At 47.6% G+C, this 16,146-nt stretch overlaps 1 protein-coding gene across 13 annotated transcripts in view; it reads left to right on the top strand.

Moving 5' to 3' along the window:
- Window positions 1-16,146, top strand: part of CACNA1D (calcium voltage-gated channel subunit alpha1 D) — a 343,694-nt gene that overhangs the window by 318,151 nt on the left and 9,397 nt on the right. For 11 of the 13 annotated variants that reach the window (XM_019667401.1, XM_019667403.1, XM_019667402.1 and 8 more), the window contains 5 exons: window positions 9,929-10,045; window positions 10,739-11,106; window positions 11,801-11,827; window positions 12,838-12,987; window positions 14,450-14,613. In XM_019667401.1, the coding sequence (XP_019522946.1) occupies window positions 9,929-10,045; window positions 10,739-11,106; window positions 11,801-11,827; window positions 12,838-12,987; window positions 14,450-14,613 (826 nt within the window). The remainder of the gene's footprint in view (window positions 1-9,928; window positions 10,046-10,738; window positions 11,107-11,800; window positions 11,828-12,837; window positions 12,988-14,449; window positions 14,614-16,146) is intronic. The other 2 variants (XM_019667397.1, XM_019667405.1) reach the window with 1 other exon arrangement.

The following is a 16,146-nucleotide window of genomic DNA, read 5'->3' as shown; positions in this document are numbered from 1 at the left end:
TGTTTGTTTCTTTTAACCTGTTTGAAAGTTGGGTTTAAGAAGGAGACCTTAAATGTTATTTCCAGCGTGTAAAGGATTAGGCTGTTAGGTTTTATAATGTTAAAGTCTGTGCCCTAACCAACAGATGGTGACGTAGGTGGTCCAGTGGAAAGGTGGGTGGTATAAAAGAAGCAAATGATGCTTAGGCCCTGATGCGCCTTGATGTGGCTTTCTGAGGGAGGCTGTGTGCCTGAAGACAGAGGAAAATGGGATATACCACAGACATTTAATCTGTGGCGTATCAGACACCTGTTATCTAGTCACCGTAGTCTAGAAAAAGTAGCAAGATTTTGTTGTTGTTTTTTTTAAGCATGCCTTCATCCAAAGCCACGTTCTTTTTTAATCTAAGAGGAGAACAAATGCTAACAGATGAGATTTCACTGGCTGATTCATTTGTTTCAGATGCTTGAACGGATGCTTTAGAATTTTCTGCCTGAGCTACAGCACCAAGCTCGTTAGTCGGAAGGCGTTTGTGGCTAAGGCCTTGAGAGGGAAAAGTCTCAAGTGGGCTTATTTCTACTGAAACAGCATTTCGGGAGAAATGCAGGAAAAAGCAAACCCAAGGCCCCGGGGAGACCCCTTCCAAGCAAAGCACTTCTCCAGCAGGTGGAAGCGGGGCCGTGGCTCATCTGCAGAGCCATGGCCTCCTGTCGCGGACGCTGCTCTCGGTGGCTCTTTTTCATGAAAGGGAACATGCAAGGCTTAACCGGTTTCCCTTCCCAGCAGAGACTCAGAGAAAGGGAAAGGTGAGAGAGCAAAGGAGGCGGGCAGCTGCCCCACAGAGAAATAAAATGAACACAACTTCCTGATGATGGCCAGTAAAAAAATTAAAATAATAAAAAGATTAAGCAGACCTGCCTAAGGTGGGCAGCTGACTCCGTTCCAAAGTCCTGCATCCCTAGTTTGCCTGAACTCCCAAAGACTGGCAGGCCCCTTGGCGCTGAGCTGACAGAGTTCCTTTTATATGCCAGTCCGTCCTGACCTCCTGACCATCCAGCTCCACTCTCTGCAGGGACCCAGTTCAGAATGCAGTGAGAAGCGGGCAGGACAGGAAGCTTAGACACACCCATTCAAACTAACACATACACCCGCATGCCAAAACCAACCCAGGCAGCACCTCAGGTTTCATCTTAACGTGTCCACGGGAAGCACCACCACACCCAAACCTCATCCAACATTGTCCGTCTTTAATCCGTGCTCAAAGCCAGTCCGGGGATGCCTCTTTGGAAGCAGTGTGGTCTAGTTTCAAGGACACTGGGAGTCAGGAACCTGGGTTCTAGTCCCAGTTCCAGCGTTTAGTTGCTGCGTGACCTTGGGCAAGACACTTAACCTCTCTGTGCCTCAGTTTCCCCATCTGTAAAATGGGGATAATAATGTCGACCTACCTCACAGGGCTGTTGTGAGGAATCGCTAAGTGATTGTAAAGCACTTTGAACGTATAATTGCTTATTATTAAGACTACAACAATAATAATACCATATGCCTGTTTACTACCAGACCTTTAAGAAATTCCTGTTTTTCTTTGACCTCTTTTTTGTTCTGTACTGTAGTGATTCATTGAGAAAGAGAATTCTCCCCTTTTTAAGATAGCACGGAAATGTGTAAAGCTGTAAACAGAGGTAACTCTTAACAGGTTGGGTTTTCACATCTTATGAACAAGCGATTTTTGCCCAAGAAGTTGCATCGTGAGAGCCTCCCTCCTGAAATTCTCAGCCAATTGCAAGCACTGGTTGAGGAGTCTGTATATCTGATGCTGAGCCCGAGATGCCCGAAGGAGCCAATCTGAGTTTTAAAGTCAATATTCAAAAGTAACCTTAGTGCAAAAACTTGACATTTCTGAAGTGAATAGAGAAAAGAAAGCTCATCAGCCCCTTTTACCTGCCCTGGTCTCTGCAGACTGGTGGATGCGTGCGTGTGGGAGCATGGAGAATAAGGTGGAGAGAGCCAGCCAAATGTGGGGAAGCCTTTCTCCTGGCTGCACTCATCCAAGACTAGGCAGAGTTGGTGAGCATTGTCACCAGTGGGAAGAGCAGTACTAGTGGAAGCCCCACAGGCCGAGCGTATGTGTGACTGACTGGGTCCCTCCCAGCCTTGAGGTCTCTTCCAGCGATGTCTTTTGTGTTGTGACCTTTGCCCTTGGCCCCAGTGGCTTATGATACTAAGGGGTCTGACTTGCCTGGACTTCAGTGGACTCCCAGGCCTCACTATGGAAAGGGGCCCAGCCCCCAATTCTGCTTCCACATGTACAGACTGGTAAGCCTGGAAGCTCGCAGTAGGCTTTATGTATTCTCACAGCAGAGTTCTTGAGGCCTGACACCAGGTTTGACCGTTTCACACAGTACCGTGGGCAGCGATGCAGGGATGGGGTTGAAAGGTGGCCAGCAAACTCCAGTATGGCTGGACCCCTTGTGAAGATGTTGAGTCTATACCTGCTAGTTAATAGATGTGGCCCCCAGCACCTTGAGTCTCCCTACCCTTCCAGCACCCCAGCTCCTCTCCAGACCTTTCCATCATCCAGCAACTAAAGGGCTAATGCCTAGTAGAGTGGGTTCCTCTGGGACCCTGCTCTTGTCTGAAGGCCCACGTCTGTTCTGATTGAGTCATGCCTGTGATGTACCAGTTATTAAGAATGTGGTATATCATCCCTGAAAAGGAAGCTGGTTCACCCTGTGGGCACAAAAGAGCTAGTCCACCACCAGACAAATTATCCCTGTTGGTCTCTGACCCACCCTGATGTCAGTTTATTAAACGCTGAAGGACAGTATGCCCTCACCCCACAGTCTGAGTTGACCCTGTCTCAGATGGCCAGTGTGAACAGCTGTCTTCTACATCTAAGGCTCCATATGCCAAAGCCTCAGCAGAATAGCCCCAAGCAATGCACTTAGCTGGTGTTTCCACATGCCTTTCTCCACAGTCCTTCCAAATACATAAAAACTGGAAAAGGCTTACTTTCTAGCTGGTACTTAAGGAATAGTTTAAATGAAACAGGAATATCTTGCCCCCTGTGGGCCTGGCTGTGTTTGCTGAGTAGCGGCACTGGCTGTGGTGTATAGGCCAGGCCAGTCCATGAAAGAGCCAGAAATCGTGGAGGCTGCCTCTGGCTTCAACTCAAAAGGGAAACAAGGCTTCCCTGAAACCTGGTTTACAGTCAAAATGCAGACACCTCTGTCCTTTCTCCTGAAACCCTGGCGGAAGGGTGTAGCTTCAAATGTAGGAAAGTTGTAGGAGGCGACCCAAGTTTATTATTCTAGAACCTTCACGGACTCACTCCGCAAACTTGGTACCCAACACCACAAACCATGGTGCTAAACTCTAACGCTCCTGAAGAGAAGACACAACACAGGCCAGTGTCCATCCTGGGAAAGCAGATGAAAGATCAGGCTCTTCTTAAATAGCTTACACTATGGTGTGACCCAATTCAAAATTAAATCCACAGGATTATTGGGTACTGGATTCTATACTCTTTCTGAAAAGCAGGAAACCTTTCCCCTCTGAGAATAGTAATTATTTTCAAAATCCTTTGAAAAGATAAATTACTGAAAAGGAGTTAAGAAAAGTTATATCATGTAATAACAAAAGGTCTTAATTATTGTAGTTGTTATTGAATAATACCCACCTAGAACCCCGTGTTAGCCCAAATGTGTCACGATTCAATTATCTATGGGAAGGAGCTTGCTAACACTTACTAATGGTTCCAAGGTTGGGTAGATGCCTGCATCTACCAAGCAGAGTTTGTTCTTCTTGGCACACAGTAGACCTGAAAGAGATGGCTGTTTGGTTAATGGGAGAGCATGTCATTCCAAGGCACAGTGGGGGCAACTGGTTAATAAGTGCCAAAGGCTAGTTCAGAGAAACCTTGGGAAGGACATTTCTTCCCAAAGTGGAGAAAGGTCAGTGGAATAGCAGGAATTCTAAAGTGGGTGAAGAGCCTGTTGCTTGAGGAAAAGATGGTATTTCCAGTTTGAGGACAGGTTATCAGCAGTTCTCAAACTCTTTGGTCTCAGGACCCTTTTGTGCTCTTAAAAATTAATGAGGACCCTTTGTATCAATATTTACTGCATTAGAAATTAAAACTGAGACATTTTTAAAATAGAATATGCAAGCACAAAAATGCCAGAGTGATGACATCATCACATGTCATGTAGCCTTTGAGAAACCCCACTGTGCTCTCATAAGAGAATGAGAGCACACAAGGCAAAGAACATCCTAATATTATCATGCAGATTGCAGGGCATCATGGATCCCTGAAAGTGTCTCAGGGAGCTCCAGGGTACCTGGACCACACTTTGAGAGCTGCTGCTCTAAGGGAATGATCCCAAATCCCCCCTAAAGGAAAAGGGTGATGGAGCCTTTTTATGATTTCTGGTTAAGGAGCCTCTTGTGTATAGCACTGTCCCTAACTTGAACCTTTCTCTTCCTCCTAGCCCACCCCCCAACCTATTCACCTAGACATGGAGCTGCCCCCAGCGTCCAGCTAAGTTCAGACTGAGGGTTGTACCCCGTGTGGCCACGTCTCACTGCCTGTGCTGATGTAGAGAAATGATGGTCTGAATTAGTGCAGGATAGACAGCATTTTTAAAGATCTCAGCTCCTCAAAGTGGCATAACTGAGACAAGGATGTGTGCTGAGCAGAGGATCAGTTTTTGTGACACCTTATGATCATTTGTCATTTCCACGTTGACTTAGTGATACAAGAGCTCTGCTACGTTAATTGAGAGAAGGTTAACCTTCATTGAGTGGTACCCACGGTCATGTAGGGTCATGGTCATGAGTGAGCATATGATTGAGACTTGATCCCAACACTCTTTCCTGTAGACCCAATGACTTTGTCTTGGTGTGGTTGAGGTAGGGCCAGCATAGTGTCATGGGAACCACAGGCCTGGGGTCAGGAGTCCTCCTGGAGCCTTCACTAGTCTGGGCAGGCCACTTAACCAAATGGGAATATCTTGGCCTGGATGTAGTAGGATAAAGTATGTGAAATCACATTGACAGGTACAAAAATGGATCACAATAATAGTCACAATTTGCGGCATCTGCAGAGCCTAAATTTTAAATAATTCTCTGTTATCAGGAAACTGGCAAGAATTTCTCAGATTCTGATGTTAAAATGACAACCAAGAATCAAGGTGGACCTAAAACTGATAGCTCTGTCAGATCATTTGCAGTGAAATGTCATAGATCAAAAGTTTAGGTAATTTCCTAGAATATTTCCTTAATTTTTCAAAGTAATGGTAATAAACATGATATGTGCAGCTGATGGCAACCCCGAGCGTAACTTACTGGGTAACGTTACAGCTGACTTTTCAGTGAGGGTTGAAATCACCACGGATGACTCATGGAGTGTTGTGCTCATGATTCTAACCCTTTATATTTAACTCAAGGACTGTTTGTAATGGACACAAAGGCCACACCATCACATTTTCCCTAGAGGAAAACAATGACAAAAGAAGGGGTGTGCCTGTGTGTGATGTGTGTGCATGTATGTACGCGGAGGAGGTGGGGGACCTCTTGTAGATGAGCAGGTTTCTTCTATTAGAATTTCATCTCCAGTTCTTTCTTCTAAGGGAGCTAAGCCTAAAATCCAGCCAATTGGGTAGAGGCTGAATCCAGCCAGCCCTGGCTGAGTGAAACCTGCCTGTGATGGAAAACAGCCTCTGCCAGGCGAGGGCTGTTTGGCTGGAGTCTGAAAGCCTGGCACTCACTTCTGAAGATGAAGGACCTGGCCCAGTCCCGACTGGAGATTCTCATCTGTTATCTCCACTGTTACAGTGTAGGTTCAGGAGGGGTTTGTACGTGCTTGCTGTGGTTCTGAGAGCTGGCAGCTGACTGGTGTGTTGGATGCGGCTAGCTTAGGGAGACAGGCAGTGAAATCATTGCAAATGCACCCAGGTAGGAAAAACTTCACCCTAAAAAAGGGGAAGAGAAAGGAAGGTAACTGGATGTTCATATTTGATATTAAAATATAATTTTATGCTATTGCTTCAGAAATATTTAGAGAGATTTTATAGTTTGGGGTTTTTTTGTGTGTGTGTGTGACTTAATCACTCAATAGAGTAAATATCTATAAAATCCCAATTAAACGGTGTCTAAAATTTAAAGCAGCAGTCTACAGGCAAAGCGCCATTTCTTTTTTTTAAAAAATATTTATGATAATGTCTAGCATTTAAAAATCAACCAGAAACTAGGCTTGATTCTGTTTAATATTTTATATGATTGGACATCTTAAATCAATAATGTTTATATTTTATAGCAATTCTGTGTTTATTCAAAAACATAATTCTATTGTGATGTTAATGGAATGGCTTTATATGGCTTCAATTGTGTTGGTTTAAGTGCTATGACCACATTTCAAATTAAAGTAGTATTTTGCTGATAGAGGTAGACACAGATATGAAATAGCGAAAGAACAGATAATTTTATTGATTGTAAAGTGTTTATTTCAGGAAAAAAATGTTCTTTTTTTTTTAGGGCTGTGAAAAATAATTTTTTCAAGGATTTAAGATAGTTTTCTGAATTTTTTGGGATTGGAACTTGTGCCTATGGAATTTTTGGAGCAGCCTCAGCTACCTTTTAGCTTGATATGTGTGCTAGAAATTTTTCATTATCATGTTTTGTGATATGTAATAAATTCAGGGTGCTGTGCTTAAGCTTCATTTCAATTCAAGTTTGGGAATATCTGTTTCCCTTATTCCCACCTCTGGCAGACACTCCTACACCTTGTGGTCCCCCCGTACCCCCACCCACACAAACCCATTCTTCCCCAGATCCCACATGAAAGAGTCAAGTCAGTCCCTGAGCCTAAGAAGGTGTGTTTCTTCCTGTGTGGAGCAAGCAAAATATAATAATGATTCCTAAGCCTCTGCTTTCCTGTCTGGGAAGAATGATGCTTTCTTTCCTCCTTTGATGTCTCTTTAATAAATATGTTGTCATTATTTGTCTTTGGAAATGGCCTCTTTGGCCAACTCTCAATTTTCTCCATGATTTATGTCGCAAACAAACTCTCTGTCCTGTGTCTGTTCACTGCACTCTCCTATTCTTGTGTATCATTGACAACGTGCTGGAGACAGTTTCTGTTTTTATGCAATTATGTTATGTGTGTATTTCAGTGAAATGTCAACCCGTCAACAGAGGATGATGTTAAAAATTATCCAAATAAATAGTTTTCTATTTCTTTTAATCAGACCTAGTCCAATCAGTTGAATGACAGTGAACAGGATTATCTGTTGTTATTTAAACCCAGTGTTTCTGGCCCATGCTGCCTTATAACATGGGTGGATTCATGTACATCATTTACCTGGGGGTGTTCACTTAGTGCATTGTCACCTATGTTTATGGGGACAGCAGCAGGTGTCTCAAACCTGGTCTCCTCTTATTTGGGAGCCTCAATATGCAACAGTTCTTTCTTCCCAGTGGTACAAAATCAGCCTTGGACACTGGCTTAGCTTATCTTCCCTTGATAATCATGCCCTAGAAAATGCTGAATGAATGAACTTCAGGCTATTTCATACCACTGGGCTCAACCTTATCACACACACCTGTAGCTCTGCTGTCTAAGAGCTTTCACCCACTTGACATTAGATGTGTCTTCTTAATGTTTCCATGAGAATGGCAAGTGGGTTCACCTCTGAGCCAGATGATTCCCTGGGCTCAGATGTGCTGGACTCGGGGATCCTGAGAGAGGGAAAGTGTGTGTGTGTGTGTGTGCGCGCGCGCGTGCGTGCGCACATGTGTGTACATGCATGTGTGGGTACATGTATGCATGTGTATACATGAATATGTGTGTACATGAATGTGTGTGTGTACATGAGCATCTTGTGCCTGTGATCAGAGGGACAGGAAAGAGAGAGGCAGCCTCACTGACACACCACGAACTGTCCTGGGTTTGACCCTGGGACATGTGTATCCTTCCCCTACAAGACTACAGCATTCCTAGCTAGGAACCTTAACGCTTTGATTCTGGGTGGCTCTCGCCCCCACAATTCACGAAATGGAAAGACCTGCTGATCCTCTCTTCAAAGACTGGTTCAAAGCAGTCCCAGGTTGCTGTGCCGTCTTCCACAGGCTTGTCTCACATAGGCTGGGTGCTGTTATGGAGGAGGCTATTTTCAAGTGAGCCTATTGGGAAGTTCCCATACAACTTTACATTCTAAGTTAACGTTACCACCACCACATCTTCAGACCAGCCTGAGCATTTCCACACCAGTAGGCCCAGCCCTGCTGGATCTGGCCAGACTGTGGCCACCATCCTCTCCCCTCCCCGCTCACCACTGCTGGGCATGTCTCAAGCATGGTCATCATGTTTTGTCCGTCTCCTATGTCCACCCACTTTTGGGGTTGTGGAGGAAGAACAGAGAAGTGGTCCCCTCCCCTGACAGCCCACACTTGCCCAGTTCTCCCTTGCAGACTGTTCTGCACTGGAGTGTTAGCTGCAGATAGAGACCTCCAAGACCAGGTCCCAGGTGTTCTCCAAGTCTTTAGTGGCTGCTTCATTTGCAGACAGATACCCTGTTTCCCCGAAAATAAGACCTAGTTGGAAAATAAGCCCTTGCATTTTAGGTGCCAAATATGACACCTTGGCATACTGAATATTTTAAGCTGAAAGAGTTTGTGGAAAAGGCACCCTCCTCCCTGAAACAGGTCATAAAACCCTCATGTGAAGGATGCGTGCCCTCCATATCCTGGAGGAATCATGCTAGGGCTTCTTCTCCAGCTAGGTCTTATTTTCGGGGAAACAACGATAGCAGCAAATGAGGAGGTGCCGCCCAGATATAGATGGGTGGCTTAGACCTGGGGCAGGGAGGAAATGCCTCTTTCAGATGTTTTTGTGTAGAAAAGGATAAAGTAGCTGTACTGTCTCAATTAGTCTGAGTCAGCATGCTATTTTTCTTCAAATTGATGGTCAAAACAGCATAATTTTCTCAGAGCCAGTGACTACCCCTTCCCCACATAGCATCCATAAGCGTCTCAAATGTTTATCTAAAGTAGCTGGGAACAATAGAAAGGCCTCTCCCAGGCCCTGTCCCAATGGAACCTGAGACCCTGGGTAAGGAAGGCCAGCTGTTAGGGCCTCGGGGAAGTGCCAAATGTCTTTGAGGGCCGTGGGGGCTCAGCTGGTGGGTCTTGCACTGCCTCCAGAGGCTGGTGAGCCCCCTTTAATGTGTTGTGGTCTTCAAGAGGATGACCCTACTTTTGGCGAGTTCTCAGCCTGAGCACAGGCTGCAGGACAAGGTACCACGGATGGCCACGGAGGCTGGCACTGCACAGCAGCCCAGGTCTGTGTGCATGTCAATCCATTCTTTCATGGTCCTGAGTGTGCTGGTGGTTGCAGTGTGTTGTGTTGTTCCCTCGTTCCCATGGCTTTAGCAGAATCAGACGCCCTGATGGCTCCTTGGTCTGCTTGCCCTCTGGCACTTGCACCTAGGCTTCCTTATCCTGGACACAGCTAGAGAGTTCTTGCCACCCTCCCTGTAGAAGAGCTAGGCTGCATTATACTCCCAGCTCTGCGTGGGGCCCTGGGAGATGGGGCTCTGCAGAACATCGTTCCTTTAGATTATCGTTTAGATGTGGGCATGGGCTGTTGGCCATGGCAGACCTAGTACGAGTAACCAGGCACTGTTCCCTGCAAGTGGGGTATTTGAAAAGGAGCTTTCTGGGTTGAAGGGCTTAGCATCCCAGTCTAGGATCCTCTTGAACCCCTGACCATACTCCACAACCCCAAGGCTGCAGGGACTTGTTCAGTTATATTCAAACAAGCAATCAGTTTCACAAGCTGTCCTTTGGAGAAACCCTCTTCTCCCACAGCTGAATCAGGCAGGAGCGAAGCCAGGACCCAGACCAGGCCCAGGGCCCCCGTGTTGTCTAATCTGTTTTGCCATTTTCATTGATCTAGGCGGGATTAAGGACACTGCATGACATCGGGCCAGAAATCCGGCGTGCTATATCATGTGATTTGCAAGATGACGAGCCCGAGGAAACAAAAGGAGAAGAAGAAGATGATGTATTCAAAGTAATTATCCCACGTACAGCTGCACACTTGCCACTTGGAAATAGTGGGGCAGGACTCCAGTTTGGGCAGTTAATGATCCACAAAAGAGCTTGGAGAATGCAAACCAGCCCCAGAACCAAGAGGGGCTTGCAGACCATGCTATCCCCACAACAGACCCTCCCCATTCACCAACACCTCTTCTAGGGCCAGGCCTACTCTCCCCAAGCTTGCTCCTCTCCAAGGAGCTTGGCCATAGTCACTGGCCGGCCTGGATGAGCATCCTGGGTGCTTCTGGCAGCTGCCTCCCCACACCACCCCCTTCTTCCCTGAGCTCTTTGATCTGCCAGATGGCCCTCAGCCTCCTAGCCCTCCAGCCTGAGAGCATGCTACCACCCCACCTCAACTCCTGGGGCTGCCAACCAGCCCAGCTGGGTGTCAGTCACCTCAACTTGGAACAACTGGAAGAGCACTCTGGAGTGACAACCAAAAGCTTACTCCCCGGCTCAGGAATCGGTGGTAACCTTCTTCATTTCAGGGGCACCAGCTGCCACACAGACACATTCACCCTCATCATTGAGACCCTCAGATTGTTTTCAAGGGATCCTACGGAGCTTACCTAGATTTGTTTTTCATGTAGAAAAAAGTTACCTAACATAGCTAGCCTGCATCAAATATTTGTTAAATTACCTGGTGTTGTCTCCCATTATTTTGCAGAGAAATGGTGCCCTGCTTGGAAACCATGTCAATCATGTTAATAGTGATAGGAGAGATTCCCTTCAGCAGACCAATACCACCCACCGTCCCCTGCATGTCCAAAGGCCTTCAATTCCACCTGCAAGTGATACTGAGAAACCGCTGTTTCCTCCAGCAGGAAATTCGGTGTGTCATAACCATCATAACCATAATTCCATAGGAAAGCAAGTTCCCAGCTCAACAAATGCCAATCTCAATAATGCCAATATGTCCAAAGCTGCCCCTGGAAAGCAGCCCAGCCTTGGGAACCTTGAGCATGTGTCTGAAAATGGGCATCATTCCTCCCACAAGCATGACCGTGAACCTCAAAGAAGGTCCAGTATTAAAAGGTAACCTTGAAAATGTGTTTGCACTTGGTAATGTTTTGTCTGCCCCCCATGCTCTGGCACATGCAGGAGATTCCCAGTAGGTGTTTGCAGGTGAACCCGTGAGTGCCACGAGGTCATGGCCTCTTCAGGCCCTCTAGCCACGTGTTGACCCAAAGGATAAAGGGCCACCTGCTGTCCTGTATCCTGCTGTGTGAGATGCCCCTACAGTGGCAGCAGCTGCAAACTCTACCCTTCCCAATTGTGCTAACGTACTTTGGGACAGGAGTTGGAAAACCTTTTCTGTAAAGGACTAGATGGTAGATATTTTCGCCTTTGAGCACCATACAATTTATTGTAGCTACTCAACTCTGCTGCCATTGTGAGAAAGCAGCCACAGACAATATATAAATGCATGGTTACTGCTGTGTCCCGATAAAACTTTGTTTTTTAGACACTAAAATGTGAACTTCATCTGGTCACAGGTGATGAAATGTTTTTCTTCCTTTGTTTTTTTTCTTTAATCCTTTAAAAATGTCAAAAACCATTCATAGCTCATGGGCCATACAAAACCAGGCAGCAGCTGGAGTTTGGCCTGTGACCCATATTTTGCTATCCTATATTTTAGGAAGTAGCTTGATAAATGCATTTAACATTTTGTTGGAAATATTTAACTTTTATCTTCTCCCTCCCTCCACATTATGCCTTGCCTGGATAGAACCCGCTATTATGAAACTTATATTAGGTATGTGTTCATTGCCTGTGTTTATGTGTTAAATACCGTGTGTTACAAGTGTCACCAGTTGGCCTCTCTGAATGCTGAGTGATGAGAAGTTCCTTTGAGCCAACTATGATATTACAGTTCAGGGCTCGGGACTTAGGAGTTGGAGGTAGTGGCTTTCTGCATAGGCGGTTATCACTGAGGACTGATATTATGTGCCAGGTGCCCATGGATGAGCCCCTGCAGGCTTCAGGACAGCACTGGGAGAGCCTGCTGTGGACTCCTGGTGCCTAGGCCTGTGCAGCTGGGCAATGCCTGCTTCTTTCTGGGGCCTCGGTAAAAGCATGATCCCAGCCTCCTAAAGACCAGGGGCCAGGCCTTCTTCTTTGCCTCCCGTGCAGTCCTCAACACATGTGCTGAACCAGGCTGAACTGTGGGCAGGATGGTTATTTTGTTGGTGATGGGAGGATAGGTCTGATGGTTTAATTATATCAAGTGAAATCGTGAGCCGAAAGAGGGTGAGGAGAGAAGGAAGAACTTGGTGGGAGTCCAGTCCTCTCTCTGGAGAGAGGTGACATCACAGAGCCTGGCTGGTTTTCCTGAGGACCGAGGCCAGGACAGCAGGGTTTCAGGGAGACATTACAACAGTTCTGGGCAGGGGTCAGTCTTTGCAAACTTGGCAGGCATCATCCATGAGAGTCTCTCCTAGGACACTATCTAAAACCCCTGCCACCCTTCCTGGGTCAGATGCTGTGGGATGTTGGTGATAAGGGAACTTCTTTGTTCCAGGCTCTGAAGTCACACGGGGCCTGGGTAGGAAGGAGTGGGCCTCAAGAGTAGATGGCCTGGCAGCCCAGAGTCCCCCCACACACACCGTTGCCAGAGGCCTTAATAGTCCAGTCCTGCTTGAGGCAGGTGCATCCTGGGAGAAGCCAGGAGCACATTGGGCAGGGATGCTGGCCGTATGTGCAGTCATGGCTGCAGAAATTGTCTGCCGCCTGCCCAGAGGCTCAGGTCCTCTCTTCCAACTGCAGGTCTGACTCAGGAGATGAGCAGTTCCCAACAATTTGCCGAGAAGACCCAGAGATACACGGTTACTTCAGGGACCCCTACTGCTTGGGGGAGCAGGAGTACTTCAGTGGTGAGGAGTGCTACGAGGATGACAGCTCACCAACTGAGAGCAGGTGAGGAACTCTGTGACTCCAGCTGACATTTGGAGGCCTGGCTATTTCCTGTCCCTTGTGCTCTGCCTGCTCATGAAGCCACAGGCCACCTGTAGCTGCACTTGGGCCTGCCCTGGAGAGTAAACCAGGAGCACAGACTCCAGCCAGAGGAAAAGTCAGAGAACAAAAAATAGGGTCCGAGAGAGGCAGAGTTGATGGAGGCTGTTCTCTCAGGCCTGTTGACTCATTCCCACCAGGGGGCCTGTAAGGCCTTTTAGTAAAGGTTCCAGAAATGAGAACGACTCCATGGGCTTGCATCATGGAGGGTTAGCAACCCCCTTGCCACCAATCCCTTGTCTTCTGAGAGAGCTGTTTTTATTTCATTAATGCTGTGAGCTGGGGGCTCTGTCTGCATAGCAGCTCAGGCAGCCCATAGCTTGGATGGGGTCTTAATGAACAGCACATTGCCCACTCCCATCAAGGGACCTCTCCTGGAGATGGGGCACAAGAGGCCAGAGTGGCATCTTGCAGCAGAGCTGCCTCTTCAGGCTTCTGTCCCAAAGAAGGAATATTTGAGGTTAAAAGGGGGCACTTTGCTTTAAGACTCATAGTAGGCAGTGCATGGCAACAAAGACCACCTACCACCCTCTTCTCTCTAAATTGCATGCCACCATGACCAGGTGGCTCATTGAAGTGGATGTGGTACTGCCATGAGGTCCCTTCTGGCATCTGAGTTATTAAATGTTAGCTTCGTATTCCAAACCAGCCACAGCCAGACCCTCCCTCACCCTGCCCTCCACCAGTTCCTTCCCTCAGACTTTTGTTCTTTGGTGCTATTGGACACACCATGTCTACCACTTGGACACCCTTTCCCATCTCTGCTGGCCTAATTTACCCTCTCTTCAAGGGCCTGCTTCAGGGCTCTGCTTCTCATTCCCTAACTGAACTTGAAATGGCCGCCCACCAAAAACTCACAGAACCCACTCTGAGCTCCTCTCTTCTAGTGCTGACGTTTTTCAGCTGCTTTAGATGTCTCTGTGCAGGTGGTATTTGCTAAGCTCCTGAGGGCGGGCACTGTGCTTCATGCATCTTTATGTCCTTGGTGCCCAGACTAGCACGTGGCCGAGGACAGGCACTCAGGAGAGGGGTTCTCAAGGAGAAAGTGAATGGGTGACAGTCAAGCTTTGCAGGAAATCTGCAATGTACATCTGACCCAGGTCTGAGGCTGCCCCTGCAGGAAGGAAACCACTAGCACATCACTTGTTATAGGCCTGATGTCCTAAACCTTCCTGTAACAGTCCTTGCCTTCCATCTAGAATCTTCCATGAAGCTGAGGACTGCCTTGTTCTCAGATAGTCCTCTTGTGCCCAAGGAAGTGGGGAGAGATCTGTAGACATGAGTCTGGCTGAGCGAAGGGACAGGGCTTTTTAATAGGAGCTTATGTGCCCCTTACTCTCTCTCTATTGGTCTTTTTGACCACCAGGCAAAACTACAGCTACTACAACCGATACCTAGGCAGCAACTTGGACTTCGAGCGGCCCCGAGGCTACCATCACCCCCAAGCCTTCTTGGAGGAGGATGACTCGCCCATTTGCTATGATTCCCGGAGATCCCCAAGAAGACGTCTGCTACCTCCCACCCCACCACGTGAGCCAGATGTTTTGTTTGGGGTGGAGCTTCCCCAAGAACAGTGTGCCTCTTCCACCAGCCCCAGAGGTTGAGGAGAAGGTGGTGATGGATGTGGTCCTTCCATGTCCGGGACCTTTGGCCTGAGACCAGTCCCCTGCTTGGAGCCCCTGTCAGCTTTCCTTTCTTTCTCACCCATGTCCTGTGTGGTAGAGTTCAATCCCCTTCAGCACTGTTCTGGACTGAGAACAAAGAAAGACAGTGTGTGGCCCTAAAGTGGTGCAGCATGGAGAATCTGATGAGGGGCCTTTTGTGCACGTTATCATTGCCTTTGAGCCTGGGATCAACCCTGAGAGAAAGGCAAGACATGCACCATTGTTGTCAGGCCTACGCTGTGGACGGGGTGAGTGACCCTCAGGACAGAAGGGAGCTGTGTGGAGCTGGTCTTAGCCCAGGTCTGTTTGCCGAGGCCCATGCCTCTGAGCATGGGGTACCTGGAGATTCGGAGTCTATCTCTGCTCAGTCCCCACCAGGGTGTTCTCCTCCTTTCTCACCTCTCTGTCCTCCTCTCGCTCACCTTTGCCTCCAGTCTGCCAGTGCCCTCTGCTCATGGGGCAGGTTTTGGCCTTGGCCGTGACCTCCAGGGTAGGCTCCCCCCTCCTGGGGCTGGGGAATCACATCCTGCTGAGAAGGAACAGGAGCTGGCTTCCCTCCCACCCACCCCCGTTTTCTCATGCAGGTGGCATACCTGGTACTGCCAGGAGATCTGGGTCACCCCCAGTGAGGAATGCAGGCCAGGGAAAGAAATGCAGCAGTGACCGTTGCCAGCTCCTGGCTGGGCAGTTTGATTTTGGATATGTGGGCATTTGGATGATGGTTAAAGAATATCCACTTCTGGCGTTTCTAAAGAATGAAGCATATTTTTTTGAGTAGTACTCAAATCAGTAACCAAAAATAGCCAAGACACATTGTTTCCGAATCTGCCGACTATAGGCACAATAACAAGTGTGGCTGGGTGGCGCCTGGGCCCTCTGTCTCTCTCCAGCTGTCACAGCCCTGTTGGGAAGTGTAATCAGACCCATTTCCGTGGTTAATATTTAATTTCGCAGCTCCAAACACGGAGCAATTCTGGTCTCCATAAATACTGAATGACACGCATGTAGGTGAGGCCTGGTGGAGCTCCCTTGCCCATATGAGTCCACTGCCCTCCTCAGACCTCCCTTTGGTGTCCACATTAATGTCCACCATTCACAGATGCCACCTCAGGGAAGCGAGGAACCTGAGCGGGCAAGAGCAGCTGCCCTCTTTATTTATAAGGGCAAATAAATAAACTATACATTATCTGCTTTGCTGCCCATTGGTTCAGACTTGGGCAGGGAGAACTTGGAACTCCTCAGCCTGTGTCCTCAGCTTCAGTAGGAACACGGCATTTTGCCGTGTACACTGTGCTCCTGTATATAATGCACACCCACTTTTTGGCCCAAACTTTCAGGCAAAAAAAATCTTTCGGTTTAATTTTTTTTTTTTTTTTTTTTTTTTTTTTTTTTTTTTTTT

Source organism: Hipposideros armiger, unplaced genomic scaffold (genome assembly GCF_001890085.2).
Source record: "Hipposideros armiger isolate ML-2016 unplaced genomic scaffold, ASM189008v1 scaffold_496, whole genome shotgun sequence".
NCBI lineage: Eukaryota > Metazoa > Chordata > Mammalia > Chiroptera > Hipposideridae > Hipposideros > Hipposideros armiger.
The sequence above is the reverse complement of the archived record's forward strand: the minus strand, read 5'-3'. Positions and strand labels throughout refer to the sequence as shown.